The sequence below is a fragment of the Scyliorhinus canicula genome, chromosome 9 (genome assembly GCF_902713615.1).
Source record: "Scyliorhinus canicula chromosome 9, sScyCan1.1, whole genome shotgun sequence".
NCBI classification, from domain to species: domain Eukaryota; kingdom Metazoa; phylum Chordata; class Chondrichthyes; order Carcharhiniformes; family Scyliorhinidae; genus Scyliorhinus; species Scyliorhinus canicula.
In genome coordinates this window covers 101,117,744-101,137,750 of record NC_052154.1, presented here as the reverse complement: position 1 = coordinate 101,137,750, position 20,007 = coordinate 101,117,744, and the positions used below count along the sequence as shown (strand labels likewise).

The 20,007-nt window shown below is 50.2% G+C and overlaps 1 protein-coding gene across 1 annotated transcript in view; it reads left to right on the top strand.

Moving 5' to 3' along the window:
- LOC119970923 (cyclin-K-like) overlaps nt 1-20,007 on the top strand; it is a 101,280-nt gene that overhangs the window by 62,737 nt on the left and 18,536 nt on the right. Inside the window, exon 25 of the mRNA XM_038806033.1 lies at nt 18,031-18,133. Within this exon, the coding sequence (XP_038661961.1) occupies nt 18,031-18,133 (103 nt within the window). The remainder of the gene's footprint in view (nt 1-18,030; nt 18,134-20,007) is intronic.

Below are 20,007 nucleotides of genomic sequence, written 5' to 3'. Positions count from 1 at the left end.
TGAGGTGAATTATGTGGTTAAAAACGCCAGAAAGAAGGAAAACTCACCGAGTGTGTCATGTGAATATGTTTAAAAGGTACTTTGAAAGGGAAGGAGAGAAAAAAGAGGAGGTTTTAATGATTCTAACTCAAAGTGACGAACCAAATGCAAATGACTGTAAATTTGACATACCTCAAATTAAATTGGGAAATGAGGATGTTCTTAAAAATTGGGATAAATTGTTGAGTTACCTTCCAGAGGAAAAACGGACTGACCGGAAAGAGTTATTGATATCACATGGGCAAGTTTGTGGAGTTAAGTTGGGGAGCACTAAAATGGCTTTACATGATGTAGATGTGGGAAATGCTGTTCCAATCAAACAACATTCGTATCGACTTAACCCTATAAAATTTGCACAGGTTAACAAAGAGATTGAAAGTATGCTTAAAAATGGCATAATTGAAGTGTTTTGCAGCCAATGGTGCTCACCCATAGTGATGGTACCAAAACCGGACGGTATCCAATGGTTGTGTGTGGACTATAGAAAGGTAAATGCAGTTGTAAGTACGGACTCTTATCATATCCCATGTTTGGAGGATTGCATTGAGAAAGTGGGACAATCAGCTTGGATTTCCAACATGGATTTACTCAAAGGTCACTGGCAGGTACCTTTATCCGACAGGGAGAAGGAGATTTCGGCTTTTGTGACTCCAAATGGTATATACCAATTCAGTTATGCCATTTGCCATGAAAAACACCCCAGCCACATTTCAACTGTTAACTAACAAAGTTGTTTCATGATTACCCAATTGTGGGCATACTTTGACGATCTGATAATTTTTAGGCAGACATGGAAAGAACATTTGAAGCATCTATGAAGTTATTTGATCGACTTCAGGAGGGGGGTTTGGTGATAGTCCTAGACAAAAGTGAATTTGGAAAATCCCAAGTCACTTTCCTTGGCCATACAATCCGATAGGGTTGAATGGTCCCACGCGATGTGAAAACAAAAGTGATTGGTGAGTTTCCGATACCCTCGACACAACGGAAATAATGCGATTTCTGGGTATGAGTGGATTTTGCCAAAAATTTGGCCCGAATTTTAGCAGTGTCGCTCCACTGATGGACTTGCTGAAGAAACGTAACAAATTCCAGTGTCAGCAGGCATTTGACGGCCTGAAGGCTGTGTTAACCGCTTTATCCTGTGTTAGTCATCCCAAATTGCGCAAACCATTCAGAAGTGGCTGTTGATGCGAGTGATGTGGGCGCAGGTACGGTGCTTCTACAAGATGATGAAGAAGGGCTAAAGCGGCCTATTGGTTTTTTTTTCAAAAAAATTGAATTCTCACCAGAAGAATTATTCCACCATTGAGAAGTATTCCACTTTGAGCTTGCTGCTGGCTTTGCAATATTTTCAGATGCATATAACCAGCATTCCCTCTGACACAATTATCTATACTGATCATAATCCACTGACGTTTCTCGCGTGATTCCGGAATAACAATGCCAGGGTGTTTCGATGGAGTTTATTGTTACAGCTATTTCATTTAAAAAGAAGACATGTGGCAGGATGAGAAAACGTGACTGCCGATGCTTTGTCAAGAATGTGATGACGAGTTACAAGAAGAAGAACTGAAATGGGCTATGCTATTATTCCTGTTTGCATATGTTGGTTTTTTAAAACAAAAAAGCATATTTCCTGTCGTAAAGGAAAGTGAAAAGGTGAAGAATGAAACCACCTTGAAGTTGATTGTTTATTTTTTTTCTTGGAGGGAGGTGTCATGGGAATGTCACTTTAAGACATGTTTGTCTGCTAAAGTGGCTGCATTTATGTCAGAGTGTGGGTGGAGCTGAGCTCTGGCTCTGTTTTTTAGTTTCGCTTTGAGGAAAAGCTTGGGTGTGTCTGTGTTTTTTGTTTTCGTTTTAGTGTTGGAGTTGAAGTCAGCCAAAGAAGGTGTAATTTTGATCTCTCTGCCATCTAAAGACTATCTCTAGATCATTTGGTGAATTCAAAGTGATAACTGCACTCAGTAGAGAATTTAAAACTGATCGCTTCCCATACAACAATCTATTAAAAGTCGTGGGTCCGGTGATCTCCATGATACACTTTGGAGTTCCCTAATCCCTGGCCCATAACTCACTGAAGGACAGAGAGGTGGAGCCAGAGGAAATGGGTGAGGTACTGAATGAGTACTTCACATCAGTATTCACCAAAGAGAAGGGCTTGGTGGATGTTTAGCTGAGGGAGGGATATGCAGATAGTTTGGGTCATGTCAATATCAAAAAGGAGGAGGTATTGAGTTTTTAAAAATGCATTAAGGTAGATACGTCCCCAGGGCCTGATGTGATCTATCCTAGAATATTGAGGGAGGCAAAGGTGTAATTGCTGGAGCCTTGACAGAAATCTTTGTATCCTCACTGGCTACAGATGAGGTCCCAGAGGACAGCAAAAAAGCCAATAGCTTCCCTTTGTTTAAGAAGGGTAGCAGGGAAAATCCAAGAAACGATATACCGGTGAGCCTTACATCAGTGATAAGGAAATTATTGGAGAAGATTCATAGCGAAAGGAATTTCTCACATTTGGAAACAAATGAACTTATAAGTGATAGACAGCATGGTTTTGTGAAGGGGAGACTGTGGTCTTACTAACTTGATCGAGTTTTTTGAGGAAGTGACTGAGGTGATTGATGAAGGCAGGACAGTGGATGTTGTCTACATGGACTACAGTAAAGCTTTTGACAAGGTCTCTCATGACAGACTGGTACAAAAGGTGAAGTCACACGGGATCAGAGGTGAGCTGGCAAGATGGATACAGAACTGGTTCGGTTGTAGAAGACAGAGGTAGGGGCAGCGCGGTGGCGCAGTGTTTAGCACTGCTGCCTCACGCGCCAAGGTCCCAGGTTTGATCCTGGCTCTGGGTCACTGTCCGTGTGGTGTTTGCACATTCTCCCTGTGTTTGCTTGGGTTTCGTCCCCACAACCCAAAGATGTGCAGGGCAGGCGAATTGGCCACACTAAATTGCCCCTTAATTGGAAAAAATTGATTGGGCACTCTAAATTTAAAAAAAAAGAATAGAAGACAGAGGTAACGGTTGAAGGGTGCTTTTCTGAATTGAAGGTCATGTCTAGCGGTGTTCCGCAGGGATCAGCGCTGAGACTTTTGTAGTACATATAAAAGATTTGAAGCAAATTGTAGCTTGTCTGATTAATAAGTTTGCTGACGATACAAAGATTGGTGGAGTTACGGATAACGAAGAGGATTGTCAGAGAATACAACAGAATATAGATCGGTTGGAGATGTGGGGGGAGAAATGGCAGATGGTGTTTAATTTGGGCAAACATAAGGGGAGTGATTCTCCGATGTCACGCCGGTTCGGAGAGTAGCATGCTGCGCCGTTTTTTCCCGCCACGCCGGTCCGGCACGCTCCCGCTATTCTCCCCACCGGCCAAATGTCCGTAGTCGGGTTCCTCGCGCAAAACCACGGAGAGTCGCCCTACGGTTGCAAAATGGCGACTCTCCAGCACCCCCGCTATTCTCCGGCCCGGATGGGCCGAAGTCCCGACGTCGTGATGCCATGTCACGACGTCGCCGTCCACACCTGCTTTTAAAAGTCGCCAGCCAGTCGTGCTGGCTGACGAGGAGTGAGGAGGTGAGTGGACCGTCCCGGAGTCTCCGTAAACTGGGGAAGGCATCCCCGAGAACGCTGCGGCCAGTGGGTGGGGGGAGAGAGAGAACTGGGAGGGGGGGCAGAAGTGTGGGGGGGAGAAGTGGGAGGAGGGGGAGAAGTGGGAGGGGGGAGGAGAAGTGGGGGGGGAGAAGTGTGAGGGGGGGAGAAGTGGGAGGGGGAGAAGTGGGAGGGGGGAGAAGTGGGAGAGGGGGAGAAGTGGGGGGGAGAAGTGGGAGGTGGGAGAAGTCGGAGGGGGAGAAGTGGGAGGGGGAGAGAAGTGGGGGGGGAGGAGAAGTGGGGGGAGAATTGGGAGGGGGGAGAAGTGGGAGGGGGGGAGAAGTGTGGGAGGGGGAGAAGTGGGGGGGAGAAGTGGGGGGGGAGAAGTGGGAGGGGGAGAAGTGGGAGGGGGGGAGAAGTGGGAGGGGGAGGAGAAGTGGGGGAGAAGTGGAAGGGGGGAGAAGTGGGAGGGGGGAGAAGTGTGGGAGGGGGAGAAGTGGGAGGGGGGGAGAAGTGGGAGGGGGGAGAAGTGGGGGGGAGAAGTGGGAGAGGGGGAGAAGTGGGGGGGGAAGTGGGAGGGGGAGAAGTGGGAGGGGGAGAAGTGGGAGGGGGGAGAAGTGGGGGGAGAAGTGGGAGGGGGGAGAAGTGGGAGGGGGAGAAAGGGAGGGGGAGAAGTGGGAGGGGGAGAAGTGGGAGGGGAAGAAGTGGGAGAGGGGGAGAAGTAGGGGGAGAAGTGGGAGGGGGAGAAGTGGGAGGGGGGAAGTGGGAGGGGGGAGAAGTGGGAGGGGGAGGAGAAGTGGGGGGGAGAAGTGGGAGGGGGAGAAGTGGGAGGGGGGAGTGTTGCACGTTTTACTTGAGTGTATTACGCGTTTATTGGAGTGTATTAACACGCCTCCGTTTAAAGGCCGTGTGCTTAACACTACTACAGCTCTGTGTGTGTATTTTCAGCTCGGAGACACCAGGTGCCGTATTTAGGCACCTCACAAGTATTTCAAGGTCAGGTTCAAAGTAATAAAACTATACACCGATTAGTAAGTTCAAACGATTAATATTTATTATCCAAATATAATAAATACGCATGCATACGCTAAAGACTAATACTTATTTCTACTATTAAACAACTAAATACTTATCTAAGTAGGAACCAGCAAGGTCAGGGGACAAGGCCTTTGTTCCTTTCTGGGCTGCACCTTCTGTTCTCTAATAGTCGAATAATGTATAAGCAATGCCGGGTTCACGTAGCGAGCGTCGTTTTGGCACTCACTGAACGATGGCTGGTGCTCAACGGCCGGTGATGAAAGACAGGATCTGGAGGCTGGAGTCGGAGTCAGAACAGCAGTCCAAGCCGGAGCACAAAAACAGACAGAACCATGTGCCTTTCTACCTTTATAGGTCCCCCAATGTCCGTGCCTTTTCGGGGCGGGCCTTTACCTGCCATGTATCGATTGGGCCATTTCCCAATCGATATCTTACAAATCCCCCAATCTGAGGGTCTCTTCTCGATGGGTGGGGCGGTCTCTAGGGTCTTTTGTGATGGATACTTCTGGTGCCGTTTCGTCTGGGCGTCCACTCAAAGCATCCATTCAAACCCAAATGTTGCTATTGTGTGGGCCCAGATCTGGATCGCCTCATTACTATGCAAAGCGTTTTGCTATTTACACCTTTGGTTGAGATCTTTCACCTGGCCATAAACTAGTTTCGATACGTGCAGAATGCTAATTAGCCTTTGCAGACTGCTTGTCCTGGCTAAGACTGTTTTCTCCCTACAACCTTAGCAGTTCTCCATTTTGTTAGCCCAGTGTCCATCTTAGGTGGCTACATTCCCTCCTTGTGATCCTCACAATAAAATTGTGAAGGATCACCTATGCACGTTGCTTCGTGTGCTTCTGGGTGCCTTCTTTGTGTTCCCTGACCTCGGCAAGTTCCTGGGCGTCTATTCTGTCCTTGACTATGGGAAGAAAATTTTTTTACCTGACATCTCTACTTGGCGTTATGTCAAAGGGGACATGCATTACCAAAACCGGGAACCTCTACCTATCACAACTATCCTTATCTTACCTTAAACATTTTATTACAGTCTAAACCTTATTCATTCATACCACATCACATAACATTTTCTGACTCGGCAGTCGAGTTCAGAACAATATAATACATGGGTATCTTTTATTCACATAGTGCTTTATTCATCAAGGGGCAAGGGGGATTGATGAAACCGAAAAATAGGGGATCGAACTCCATAGACGGTTGAGGGGCAGGAACGGGAGGCTCTCCTTTTCCACTTCCTCAACCTGAGGGTCTGTACGATTATGCAGAGGATTGCGATCACTAGAAGTGATTCAATCACATATGACATGGAGTACCATGTCATAAATTTTGTGCACCAGGTCTGAACTTCACTGATCAGAGCTGAGCACGGGGGACTTGGTGTGAGGGAAACATTGACGGCGGGGGTTGTGGGGGAAACATGACTCGCTTCCACACATACAAATACAACATTTAACAGTAATAGGTAGGCTTCCATCATGGTCTTCTCTTCGTTCTCTTTCTCTTCCTCCTGTATGGCCGATCCTTGCTGTGAACCCTCTTTCGTCCTTCGAAAGCTATGGGATCAAGCACAGTATCTGTCAATACACAGTTTAATATCCGTACTTGTTAGTGTATCTGTCCTCTAATTCCAATTGACCCATTAAAATGACTGGCCAAGTCACACCCTGTGACTCCCCTCATTTTTTTTTTCAAAAGCAAATTTTAGGAACAGAAAACATCTAACAACTTTCCTCCTGCGAGCCGTCTCGCAGGCTTTGCTAATTTACCATCCGAATGTTCCTGGATGTAAATAGCATGTGGGATGGCGGCCTAAGGGCTACCTAACGAAAAATGAAAACAAATTTGAAACAAAAGGTCGAATGGGTTGCGTATGGGCCGCTACGGGTAAGATTTGAATGGGATCCCCGGGTAAGGCATGCTGTGCCATACCCGAGCTTGGCTGACCAAAGTGGGTTCTCAGACAGGGCGGGTCCTCAGTGCCGTTTGTCCACTGCCTGAGTAACCTGGAATAAACGGGCAAGAATATGTTGACCGTGGGTTTGCAGCCTCTATTCACCGAATAGAGGGGCACCTAAAAACAAGGGAGGAGCCAAGATGCTCCAACATCTGAAAACAGTGAACTGAAGTTCCCAGGGATTTCAGCAGAGAAACTTAGTGTGTGTGTAAGGCGGTCACAAGCCTTACAGCTGAAAAAATCTCCAATCAAACCATTGGGTTGGGAACCGAAGTTCTCAAAGGTATCGGCGGACAAACTAAAGTGCGTGCGAGGTGGTCACAATCTTTTCAGCTGAAAAGAAGGTGTCCAGCCTCCAACTGAACCAGTAACATTGTAACAAACAAACATAGACTCACAAACAAAACATACGTGCAGGTTCCATCAGAAAGGATATCGCTTCCCTCAAGCGGTTCCTATTTTACATCATCTGGACACCTCATTTTTCCTCTGCCTCTGTGAACAGGGTCACAAAGGGGTTGCCGTATCGGGATTCAGACACCGTGTCGTCCTACTCTCCCGGATCCCACACCCTTGTGTGGATCAGGCATGAAATTTTTGAATTATGTGACCGGGGGTCACTTTCGTCGTTGCGGACAAGTCTGTACGAATTGTCCCTGTGCCAGAGTGTTGGGTCTAAAAGTGAATGGGTATTGTCGGGGTCGGGTGATGGGTCTGGGTTTTTAATATAAGTGACTTCCATCGGGTCACTGGAGTCGGGGTCATAGTCGCTGCAGTGTGGGCTGTAGTGTGGTGTGCTGTGGCTGTCCTCAGAGTCAGTGTCTGTATCGCTGTCTCTGCTGCGGCAGCTTGTGGGCGTTTCGGGGCGTGGTCTGTTGTGGTCAGTGGGCGGAGTCGTCGGCGAGTCCGATGAAGAACTGGTCTGTGAGGGGGATGGTGGAAACGTGTCTCTAGTGGGCGGGGTGAGGTGTTCTGCTGCGTCTAGCAGGACATGGTGCGCATGGTTAGACTGTGTTCCATATGCCTTTAGCTGGTTACTATGGAACCACGCGGTCTTTCCATTGGGATATTTTATCTTGTAAACTGAGGGGCTAATTTTATCCGAAATTGAATATGGGCCGGAATATTTTGGTGCCAAAAAACTGCTGGGGTTATATACAGATAGCATTACCTGTTGCCCAACCTGGAATTCTGTGGGGTGTACGGTCTTATTAAAGCATGCTGTGCTTTGTCTACGCCGTTTCCCTAGCTGAACTGCGGCTGCGATCTGTGCAGACCTCACAGTCTCAACCAGGTCTTTAACTGCCTTTTCATGTGTGAGGGCCGTCACTTCGGGGTTAGTCATGTCCAGTCCTAAAAGGAATTCTGTACCTTTCATAGGGCGTCCGGTCATGAGTGTGTGTGGTGTGTATCCTGTGGAAGTTGAAACTGTATTTCTGATAAACATGAGTGCAAATGGGAGCACTGAATCCCATGTTGAGTTGTTTTCTTGAACCATTTTTCTAAGTGTGGATTTTAGGGTCCGATTCATGCGCTCTACAATCCCGCTGGACTGTGGGTGATACGCAATATGAAAGTTTTGTTTGATGCCGAATATGGTCAGGACGTTCTTCATGACACGTCCTGTGAAGTGAGATCTCTGGTCCGAATCAATACTTCTGGGTAAATCCCATCTCGTGAAGATGTGGTGGGTCAGGATCTTTGCAGCTGTCTTAGCTGTATTCGTTCTTGAGGGGAATGCCTCTACTCATTTGGTAAAGGTATCAATTACCACCAGAACGTATTTATAGCCATTCCTACAAGGGGGCAATGGTCCTATAAAGTCGATCTGGAGGTTTGTCCAGGGGCCATTAACTGGTCGAGTGTGCCGAAGCTGTGCCTTTTTAGAATACCTCTCCGGGTTATTCTGGCCGCAAATAAGGCAATTCTCAATGTAATGGGTTACATCTGTCCTTAGGTTAGGCCACCAACAGAGCTGCCTAAGGTGCCTCGTGGTCGTGTCGATTCCTTGATGTCCATGCCCGTCATGGAACAAGGCAATCATTTGATTCCTGTCCTGCTGCGGGACCACATAAAGCTGGTCCTTGATGATCACACCCTCATGTTTGGTCAGTGCGTGTCTAAATTTGTCAAACTGAGGCACAAAGTTGCCTTTAAAAATCTCCCTGAGATCCTCATCCTGCTTCTGTGCTTCAGCTAAATCCTTGATATCGGTCTGTGAGACTTGAACTGCGCTAACAGGGGCGCTAGCTGGTGCGCTAGCTGGCGGTGTCCACAAGTGTCCTCGCCTGGAACCTGCCTTAGCCAGTGCGTCGGCTTTTACATTCCCAGGGGGGGATGACCTATGGTGGCTTCTGACTTTTATAATGCCGAAGGTTCTGTCCTTCGCTTTATCTAAAATGTGGTGGAGTAAAGGGGCTGATGGAAGGGGTTTCCTGTCTGCGGAGACAAAACCTCGCGTCCTCCACAGGGGTAGAAAATCTGTCAAACTATTACAGACATATAGACTGTCCGAATATATGTCCGCCGGGCTGGGGAAAGAATCGGGGTGGTCCACTATATAAGCTATGGCCGCGAGCTCTGCTGCCTGCGCGCCTAAGTGACCTGGCAATTTTAACGCTATTTCTTCGAGTGCGCGACCCTGCGCGTCCTCGACATAGATGCCGCATCCCGTGATACGCCCACCTTCTAAAACCGTGGATGAACCGTCCACGTATATCCGTAGTGGTCCACACGTGTCTGTGTGTTGGGGGCTTTGTCTTGGGTTCCCTATCTTCCTGGGGGGTGTCTTCGCTATGAAGGGTCCTGTGTTGTGTAGGGGTGCTACAATTTCACAGTCATGGGGCTGTCCTGGATATTGGAGGTTGTCGGCTAAAAATGTGTGTGTGCGGGTCCGTTTAACCGTAATGTCCCGTCCTTGTAAAAGTAGTGTCCACCTAGCTGCCCTAATCTGGCTAACTGAACCGTCCTTCAGTCGACCGTCTAGGAGTAGCTGTGTGGGGGTGTGCTCGGTCAAAATGGTGATGGGGTTGAGTCCGGTAATGTACGAGAAGTACTGAACTGCCCGGAAAACTGCTTGGAGGTGCCTCTCGCAGGCTGAAAATCCCTGTTCTACTGGGTCTAAAGGTCGGGAGGCATAAGCCACTGGTCTTAGCTGCTCGTGCCGTTCCTGAAGTAACACGGCCGAGAGGGTCAGATCTGTGCTCGCTACCTCTATTGCATTGGGGGAAAGTTGGTCTGGGACTTGCAGCACGGGTGCTGCGCTAAGGGCTTTCTTTAACTCCTCCACAGCCTCTGTATGCTGCAGAAGCCATTCCCAGGGGGCTCCTTTCTTAAGGAGGTCTGAGAGTGTGGCTGCCTTGGTCGCGAATCCGTCGATGTGGTTCCGACAATAACCAACCAGTCCTAAGAACGACCGGAGGGCTGAAACATTCTGGGGAAGGGGCAATTTGACAATCGAATCAATTCTTTTGAATTCGATCTCGCGTTTGCCGTGTGTGATGACTGTACCCAAATACATCACTTTATTTTCCAAAATCTGGGCCTTCCTTGGGTTAACTTTACAGCCAATTGAGGTTAAAAGTTCCAGGAGCTCGGCCAGAAGCGTAATGTGCTCTGCCTTTGTGTCTGTCTGCAGTAGTAGGTCGTCTACATACTGTACCAGACATTCGGGGCGGGAAAATTTTCTAAACCATTCGCCAGCTGTCGGTGGAAAATGGAGGGGGAATTGTGGAATCCTTGTGGAAGGCATGTCCACGTATACTGTTGTGCTTTGAAAGTGAAGGCAAATTTGTACTGGCACGCCTTTGCCAATGGGATTGACCAGAAGCCGTTGCTAATGTCCAATACCGTGAAACATTTGGAGTTGAGTCCCTGTTTGAGCATGGTCTCGGGACTTGTTGCTACCATGGGGGCTACTGCTGGGGTTACTTTATTGAGCTCCCGATAATCGATGGTCAGACGCCATGATCCGTCGGGCTTTCTCACTGGCCAAATAGGAGCATTATTGGTGGAGGCTACTGTTCTAAGCACACCTTGCTCCAATAAGCTACCTATTACCTTCTCTATTTCTCCCTCTGCTTCTAGGGGAAATCTGTATTGTTTCTGTGGTCGGGGGTCAGGTCCGGTAACGTGAATTTGTCCAGTCATTCTGCCACAGTCGTGCCGGTGACTGGCAAATGCTGTCCTGTATTTGTGTAATACTGCCTTTACTTGTCTGTCCGTGTTTAGTGTAGTCAGGTCAAATGAATAGTCGCCTACTGCGCTATTGCGATTAGCGTACTCTCCTACTGTGAGAGTAGCGGGTGCTCTGTCTGATCTTGCCATTCGCCAGACACACTGGTTAACTGGGTCGAACGACAGGCTATGGGCATTCATAAAATCTATCCCCAGGATGTGTTCTGCTGTCCGGGGAAGATTTACTAGAACGACGGGGTGTTTGGTGGAAATGTTCCCTAGCTGGATTGCTACGGGTGCTGTAATGTGTCCCTGCTGCGAGTGACCTGTGAAACCGCTGAGTGTGATGGTGGAGGTGGTCGGCCACGTGTCTGCCTGTGCCGTGGTGGTGGAATTAATCGTGGTGCGGGACCCTCCTGTGTCCCAAAGTAACTCTATGGGCTTCCCTCTAACCTTAGCTGTGACTACCGGTCTTCCGGATTGATCCCAAAGAGTGTCACAGACCCAAGTGGGGGAGCCCGAACACCGTCAGTCCGTCCCGTCCACATTGGTCTGTCCTGACTGTATGCCTATACTATGGATTGGTTTGGCTTTATTCCTATTCAGAGTGCCTGTCTGCTGGCCTCTCTGTGATCTTTGGGGTGCATTACATTCCTTAGCCAAATGTCCTAACTGGCCACAGTTGTAGCATTCCTGCGACTTCTGTGGAGGGCTGTTCTTTCCTTCATTCACCCACGCGGGGTTTTGGTGCGCTCTCACTGCCTGAATGTCCGCTGCAGCCTGAGCTTCTTCTGGGGATTTCACTTTGCCTCTGCTCTGAACTGATTGCTCCCAAGCGCGGGACAATCTTTTCAGGACCCACTTCTCATTATGGGCCTCTTCTGAGGGGTCGTAACTGTTGCAAGCACTCTGTCCTGCATCTGTGGCATGGGAAATTATGGTGCGCGTCCATTTAACCATGTTTTCACGGTTCAAATGGGCTCTATTTAAATCGCCAAAAACTGCGTTAAAATGGATCCACAGCCTTCCTGCAAATGCTGTGGGGTGCTCGGTTTTCTTTTGTCGGCACTTGTTAAGTCCTTCTACTGGGTCACCTCAGTTATACCCTATGGCATCTAAAATGGAGGTGTGCATTTCCTCTAGGGTGCCTCCGCCAACGTTCTGTGGGTCGGGGAGGGCTGCTACTACCGATTGGTCTAAACTCAGAACCGTGAGTTTAACCTGCTCTCTCTCGTCCAGGCCGTACATGGTTGCCTGTTGCTTTACTTTTGCGAAAAACTGGTGGGGGTCTGCGGTGGGGAGAAACGGAGTGATCTTTTCACACGCGTCCCTGAGTTGGGTTACAGTTAAGGGGGTGGTGTAAGTGATATCGGGTGCGCCTTCTGCGGTCGCTTTCCTTTGAGTGGTGACTGGATTCATTGGTGCGGTAACTATCTGATCTGTGGGGGGTTGGGGTGCTTGTCTTTTCTGCTGCGCTGCTGGCGCACATGTTCCCTGAACATAACGCTGCACTGTTTCGCTTAATTCCTTCCAGTCTGGGGCATTCTCCTCATCTAACTGCGTTCCAAAGGTGCTTCGGAACTCATTCTGCACTGAAAGCAGCGATTGCAGCTCCGCAATTTGCTTCCTGCATTTTGCATGGTCTACTGTACTCTGTCTTTGTTCTGTGGTGGCAGCATGGAGTGCTCTTAAAGCTGCCTTTAGGTCAGAGCATTGCCTCTGCAAAGACTCTACCTGCTTCTCTGATTCTTCTCTTATCAGGACGGCACGTTGCACGTCCTGATAGGCCTTTTCGTACTGGGTCTGGGAACTGCTGAGATGGGTTAGACAAGACTGATGTGCCCTCTTGGCATCATCCACCTCTCTACCTTTCTCTGCCAGCTTCCCTCTAAGATCCATATTTTCTTTCTCGATGTCCCTGACATCCACTTTGCTCATTCGATTTCTCTCTTCTAATTCTGCCCGGAGCGTCTGAACGACCTCCTCTGTGCCTCGCAATTGTGCCAAACAGGACACGATTGCCATCGGCTTGCGTGCTTTACTAAGGGTTTTCTTATGAATTTGAGAGAGGTTCTCCCACCAAGTATGTCCTATACTTCCGGGACCTGTCTCCTCATTCATACAGAATTCTTTCCAAAGGGGCCATCCCTTTCCTTGCAGATACTTGCGGAGTTCCAGCTCCCACACGGGACACTGACCTACTCGGCTACTGCTGGTCGCTGCGACCACAAACCGTTTTGGATTCATGAGGCGTTCCATTGCCTGCATGGCCATTTTCTCTGACTCACTTTAATTTGGAACAGGGGGTGTTGAGGTTATGTCTCACGAAACGGGTAAGGCTTACGCTATGTTCCGTTCACAAAACTCCCGAAAGTTTGTCGCAACAAAAATGCTTTCAGGTTTTCCTTTCAACCCTGTTAGTACGCATGCACTAAACACACTTCCGAGTTACGTTTATTCGTTTGAACACCTTGAATACTTGTGATTTCTTTCCTTTTTCTTTACCAGATTTCTAATTCAAATTTCAGGGTCCTCGACGGAGTGGGGGTGCCACTTGTAACCGCGTCCCGTCAGGATGTCGCCACTAAATGTTGCACGTTTTACTTGAGTGTATTACGCGTTTATTGGAGTGTATTAACACGCCTCCATTTAAAGGCCGTGTGCTTAACACTACTACAGCTCTGTGTGTGTATTTTCAGCTCGGAGTCGCCAGGTGCCGTATTTAGACACCTCACAAGTATTTCAAGGTCAGGTTCAAAGTAATAAAACTATACACCGATTAGTAAGTTCAAACGATTAATATTTATTATACAAATATAATAAATACGCATGCATACGCTAAAGACTAATACTTATTTCTACTATTAAACGACTAAATACCTATCTAAGTAGGAACCAGCAAGGTCAGGGGACAAGGCCTTTGTTCCTTTCTGGGCTGCACCTTCTGTTCTCTAATAGTCGGCTAGAGTATAGGTAATGCCGGGATCACGTAGCGAGCGTCGTTTGGCACTTACTGAACAATGGCTGGTGCTCAACGGCCGGTGATGAAAGACAGGATCTGGAGGCTGGAGTCGGAGTCAGAACAGCAGTCCAAGCCGGAGCACAAAAACAGACAGAACCATGTGCCTTTCTACCTTTATAGGTCCCCCAATGTCCGTGCCTTTTCGGGGCGGGCCTTTACCTGCCATGTATCGATTGGGCCATTTCCCAATCGATATCTTACAAATCCCCCAATCTGAGGGTCTCTTCTCGATGGGTGGGGCGGTCTCTTGGGTCTTTTGTGATGGATACTTCTGGTGCCGTTTCGTCTGGGCGTCCACTCAAAGTATCCATTCAAACTCAAATGTTTCTATTGTGTGGGCCCAGATCTGGATCGCCTCATTACTATGCAAAGCGTTTTGCTATTTACACCTTTGGTTGAGATCTTTCACCTGGCCATAAACTAGTTTCGATACGTGCAGAATGCTAATTAGCCTTTGCAGACTGCTTGTCCTGGCTAAGACTGTTTTCTCCCTACAGCCTTAGCAGTTCTCCATTTTGTTAGCCCAGTGTCCATCTTAGGTGGCTACAGGAGAAGTGGGAGGGGGGAGAAGTGTGGGAGGGGGAGAAGTGGGAGGGCGGGGGAGAAGTGGGGGGGGGGGGAGAGCGAGTAGTGGGGGAGGGAGAGGGAGTGAGTGGAGTGGATTGGGTCGTCACACCCGGATGCAACATGTCAGCCGCCCTGCCATGGCAGGACGGTCACGAAGACTCCCGCTGGTTGCCCTGTGGCTTATGGCCACAGCCCACTGACGCACCGGTGAGGAGGACGTGTTGTTAACGGCCCGTTGGACGCAGAAAGTGACCAAGGGTTGGGCTGGCCGTGTGTCAGCAGCGTGCCTAGGCCACCAGGACACACAGGTATCCCCAGGCAGGCAGCTGCCGAGGTGTCGACTGACCTTCGTCTAACATGTCGTTTCTCTGCCCCCCACCACCCTTCTGTAGGTGAGCAAAATGTATTCGAACAGAACAGCTATGTTCAGCGCAGTGGTTGGGGCTTCTGCACTGCAGTTGGAGATCGAGCAGCGTCACAGCCACATCCTACAGTGGATGCAGGGCCATCTGCGGGAGCAGAGGGAATGGCCGCTGAGTTGCCCATCGCCGAGCAGCATGGGGGTGAGGAGGAGGAGGAGGAGGCATTGATGGTGGAGCCAGGGCGCCAGAGGCGACGGACCGAGACCTAGGGTGTTCCGTGCCCGGATCTCATTCCAGACAATGCCGAACATCACCTGCAGGAGGATACTCCAGTTGAGCAGAGAGACGGTGACACATATCTGCCAACTCGTGTCGCACCTCACCCCACGTGGAACGGGAGGAGGACACGCGATACCGGTTGCCGTCAAGGTGACGGTGGCACTGAACTTTTATGCAACCAGCTCCTTCCAGTCTCCGACCGGGGACCTCTCCGGGATCTCCCAGTCATCGGTGCACCGGTGCATCCGGGATGTGACCGACGCCCTCTATGCCATCGCCGATCGCTACATCACCTTTCCCAAGAACCGAGCAAGTCAAGATTCACGAGCTCGTGGATTTGCCAACGTGGCCGGGATACCGATGGTGCAGGGTGTAATTGATTGTGTTCACGTCCCCATGCGCCCGCCTGCAGGCAACAGGGAGGTGTCCACAAACAGGAGGGGGACATACTCCATGAATATCCAGGTGGTATGCGACCCCCACATGAAGATCATGCACGTGTGCGCAAGGTTCCCAGGGAGTGTGCATGATGCTTACATTCTTGCGCAGTCGTTCATCCCTGCTCTGTTTGAGGGATGGCCCCCCCCGGCTGAGGGGCTGGTTGCTGGGCGACAGGGGTTATCCGCTGAGGTCGTGACTGATGATGCCTATACGGAGGCCTCAGGCCAACACGGAGACCCTTTACAATAAGGCCCATGCAGCAACCATGCGTGTGGTGGAGCACTGCTTTGGTCTCCTGAAAATTAGATTCAGGTGCCTGGACCGCTCCGGAGGGGCCGTGCAGTACCAGCCTGAGAGGGTCGCTCGCACTGTCGTGGTCTGCTGTGCGCTGCACAACATTGCGATGCAGAGGGGAGATGCCCTGGTGGAGGAGGCGGAGGGAGAAGCCACTGGCAGTGGTGCCAACACGAAGGAGGAGGAGGAGCAGCAGGACCCAGTGGTAAGGGTGATGTAGAACTGGAGCAGGAGGTTGGTGGAGTGTCGGGCACAGCATGCAGACAGGACCCGGGTGCTGGTAATGACCAGGAGGCGGCACAACAGCACCGGAGAGGACAGCGGGCACGTGACGCCTGGATGGCAGCAAGATTCATGCGCCATGCGGGACATCACCGCTAAACACCAACACAACCACCTGCATCACCAATCACGCAGGCGGTCAACACACAACTTCCACCACCACCAACTCCCCCCCCCCCCCCCCCCCCCCCCCCCCCCCCCCCCGCACCCCTGCTCTGCGTACACTGCTCCAGTTCTACATCACCCTTACCACTGGTCCAGACGGTATGGCACGACATTGATGGCTGTGTCAGCGGGTGTGATCAGTGCCATGTGGAATGATGACAGCCCGCCCTGCAATGAGCTGTGAGCTCAGAATCTTTAGACAAAGTCTGACCCATGGCAATAGCTGAACCATCCATCTCGGTGGTCGCTGAATTCGTCAGGGACACTCCACCACGTGCCCGCATGGGGAAGCTGTGGGAGGGGGTGGGGGGAAGGGACTGCACACCCGGCACCGAAGTTTCACCGCTCGCCAATCCCAGCGACACTCGGTCACCATCACGATCCCATGGCTGCGGAAAAATCACACGGTCTTACAAGTTAGGTGCAACAGTGAGTTTAATGGTTAACATTATGTACAGATGCCCTAGCCCCTACAACTAATCTGTGCCCTTCACCCGTGCCAACTTACTATGTGTCCCTCTTCATCGCCTTACGGGCCCTACCACTACGTCTAAGTGGATCCCCAGATGATACAGCAGGAGTGGAGGCGGACTGCTGAGTATCGCCCCCTGCGACATGTCTCCCTGTCGGCACTCGTTTCCTGGGACGACCCGGCCTTCATGGGCCAGGCTGCTCTGCGGGCGTTTCGGATGACGTGGTGCCACCCTGCTCTGCCCGCTGCCCACCCGATGCACCAGGGATGGGACGGGGGGAGGCCGAGCGTTCAGGGACGTCCCGTGATGGAGTTAACGAGACGGGCTCCAGAACCTCCTCCTCCCTCGGGGAGCCCGGTGGCCCCCGGGCTTCACTGTGGGACGGAGGTGCGAGTGGGGAGGTGCCCCGTTGCCCCACCGACACCTGGCGCTGCCAGTCCTGGAGGCATGCAACCGTATCGACCAGGGTCCGAAGGTTCGCAGAGACGGAGTCCAGGGAGTGAGACATTCCTGCCAGGGACTGTGCGACCTCAGCCTGTGAGTGCGCGACACCATCCAGCACATGTGTCAGACGGTTGATGCTCTCCGCGACTGACTGCTGGGACTGTGCCATTTCCTGTTGGGACTGTGCCATGGCGTGCTGCGACTGGGCCATGACCTGCTGAGACTCGGCCAGGGCCCGTAGCATGCCGGCAATGTCATGCTGGCTCTGGCGCATTGCTGCCTATGAGAGGGCAACCCTGTTTCAGGGCCATGGCTGACGCGTGCACATTAAGCCCAATGCCTTGCATAACCTGACCCATGGCTGAAACCGTTTCACCCATTGCCTCGACCGCGGACGCCACCCGTGCGGTGTCGGCCTTGGTGGCTGCCATGAGCGGCACCACTCCCTGCTCCTGGACGCGGTTTTACTCCTCGAACTGCGTCTGCAGCTGCTGGAAGACAGCCCTCATCCCGTCATTGTGTCCCTGGGTTTCAAAATGCATCGGCTGTGCGGGTGGTTTAAGGTGTGTGGGAGAAAGTTTAGAGGAGATGTACGAGGCATGTTTTTTACACAGGTGAATGCCTGGAACATGCTGCTGGGGGAGGCGGTGGAAGCAGATACGATAGCGTTGTTTAAGAGGCATCTTGACGAACACATGAATAGGATGGGAATAGAGGGATATGGACCCCGGAAGTGCAGAAGGTTTTGTTTCAAACAGGCGTCATGCTTGGCGCAGGCTTGAAGGGTCAAAGGGCCTGTTCCTGTTCTGTACTGTTCTTTGTTCTTAAAATTTTCCTTAAAATAATTGTTACAATTTTTCTCAACCTAATTCTACTCACAGCCAAGTGTACAGTTATTTCATACACAGTCACATTGAGGAAGGATGGCTGCAAAGTAGACGTCGTTCTCAATCGTTGCAAAGGGCATTGTAAATCAGAAACCAGGTAAGAAATCTCTGCTTGATATCAATTCTTATTAAAGCAACACTTTTAACAGATCAATACATTTTAAAATAACAAAAGAGTGAAAAGAGTGCTGAAATTATTTAACATTGAGACCTAATTTTCTCAGAGCTGCTCCTGTCTCAATGTTGTCAGTTCAGCAGAGACTGGCATTACACATGCAAACAATTTTGCCACCAAAATTATGACAGATGAATGTTTATCTGTTCTCAATCCAATGTCCCTGACATCACTTGCAGTCTTCTGCTCAGTATCTCTCGGAAGATAACATAAACATTTCTTCCTCATCATGCTATTGGGACCATGCTGTGTGGAAAGTAAATGTCCCTATGCCAACATAAAAACGGCAAAGTTTTACTCCAAAAATTCCTTCCAAAAAGTTGAAAGAATTCAATGCCCTGCAGGGGGCTAGCAGGGACCCGGAGTGAATCTTGCAGCTTTAGCTGTTGATGCAAGCCCCCGCACCTCCGGTTCGGAGTCCACACATGCACATGGCGGCGGCCTCCAGCGGTCGCGCCGTGCTCCATGGCGGACTCAGACCGCGGAGCTACGCTGAAAAAAGAGACCCCCCCCCCCCGATTGGCCGTGTACCCGAGTCTAAACCCCCGCACAGTTAATCGCCGGCAGTGCCCCAGTCTCCAACTTGCCCGCCCCCAACCAGAGTGGACGCGGACTGAGTCTGCAGCCACCACACCAGCATCCCGACCAGCAATAGGTGGTTACTTCCAGGCCGTCAGGAACTCGGCCGGTCGGGACCGGAGGATTGCTGAGCGGGCTCTGGGTATCGCCGCCGGCAGTGCAACGTACTCCGCGATCACGCTGATTTTCAGGGCTCGGAGAATCACCGAACTGGCGCTGGACCCGATTATGGTGTGGAAGTGGATTCTCTGCCCCCGCGTCGGCCGCGATTGTGGTGCGGGTCTGCGGAGAATCCAGCCTGCTGTTTTTAGAAGAAGCACTTTTATTGCACTTTAAAGAGTAAGTAATGGGTTGTATTGCAGTCAGGAATAATTTTGGATGCAAAAGGCACTATCCCATTGCCAAAAACCCTGGTTCAATAAGGAGAGCAGAAAAGCATGCCTCATATCACAACCACTTCATCCCTGGTGTCATCCTAGTGAACCTTGGAGGGCCGAAGGGTCTGTTCCTGTGCTGTAATTTTTCTTTGTTCTTTAGCGTCATTTAAGATGTATCTAGACAGATACATGAATGGGCAGGGAGCAGAGGGATACAGATCCTTAGAAACTAGGCGACAGTTTTAGATAGAGGATTTGGATCGGCGCAGGCTTGGAGGGCCAAAGGGCCTGTTCCTGTGCTGTAATTTTTCTTTGTTCTTTGAACTGGTTCCAATGTAAGCACATTCTTCAGTAAAGAGACCTATGAACTCAGATGGAATCATGTGACGTGCACTGAATATAAAAATTGGCAAGTCATGCTGCAGCTGTATAGAACCTTAGCTGAGCCACACTTGGAATATAGTGTTCAATTCTGGTTGGCATCCTTCTGGTCAGAAGGATGTGGAGGTTTTGGAGAGGGCGCAGAGGAGGTTTACCAGGATGTTGCCTGGTATGAGGGGCATTAGCTATGACGAGTTTTTGGATAAACTTGGTTTGTTCTCACTGGAGCGACAGAGGTTCAAGGTCAACCTCATAAAGTCCACAAAATTATGAGGGGCTGGACTGAGTAGACAGTCAGAAGCTTTTTCCCAGGATGGAGGGTCAATTACTAGAGGGCATAGGTTTAAGGTGCGAGGGGCAAAGTTTAGAGATGTATGAGGTACGTTTTTTACAGAGAGGGTAGTGGGTGCCTGGAACTCGCTGCCAGAAGAGGCGTGGAAGCAGGTACGATAGTGATGT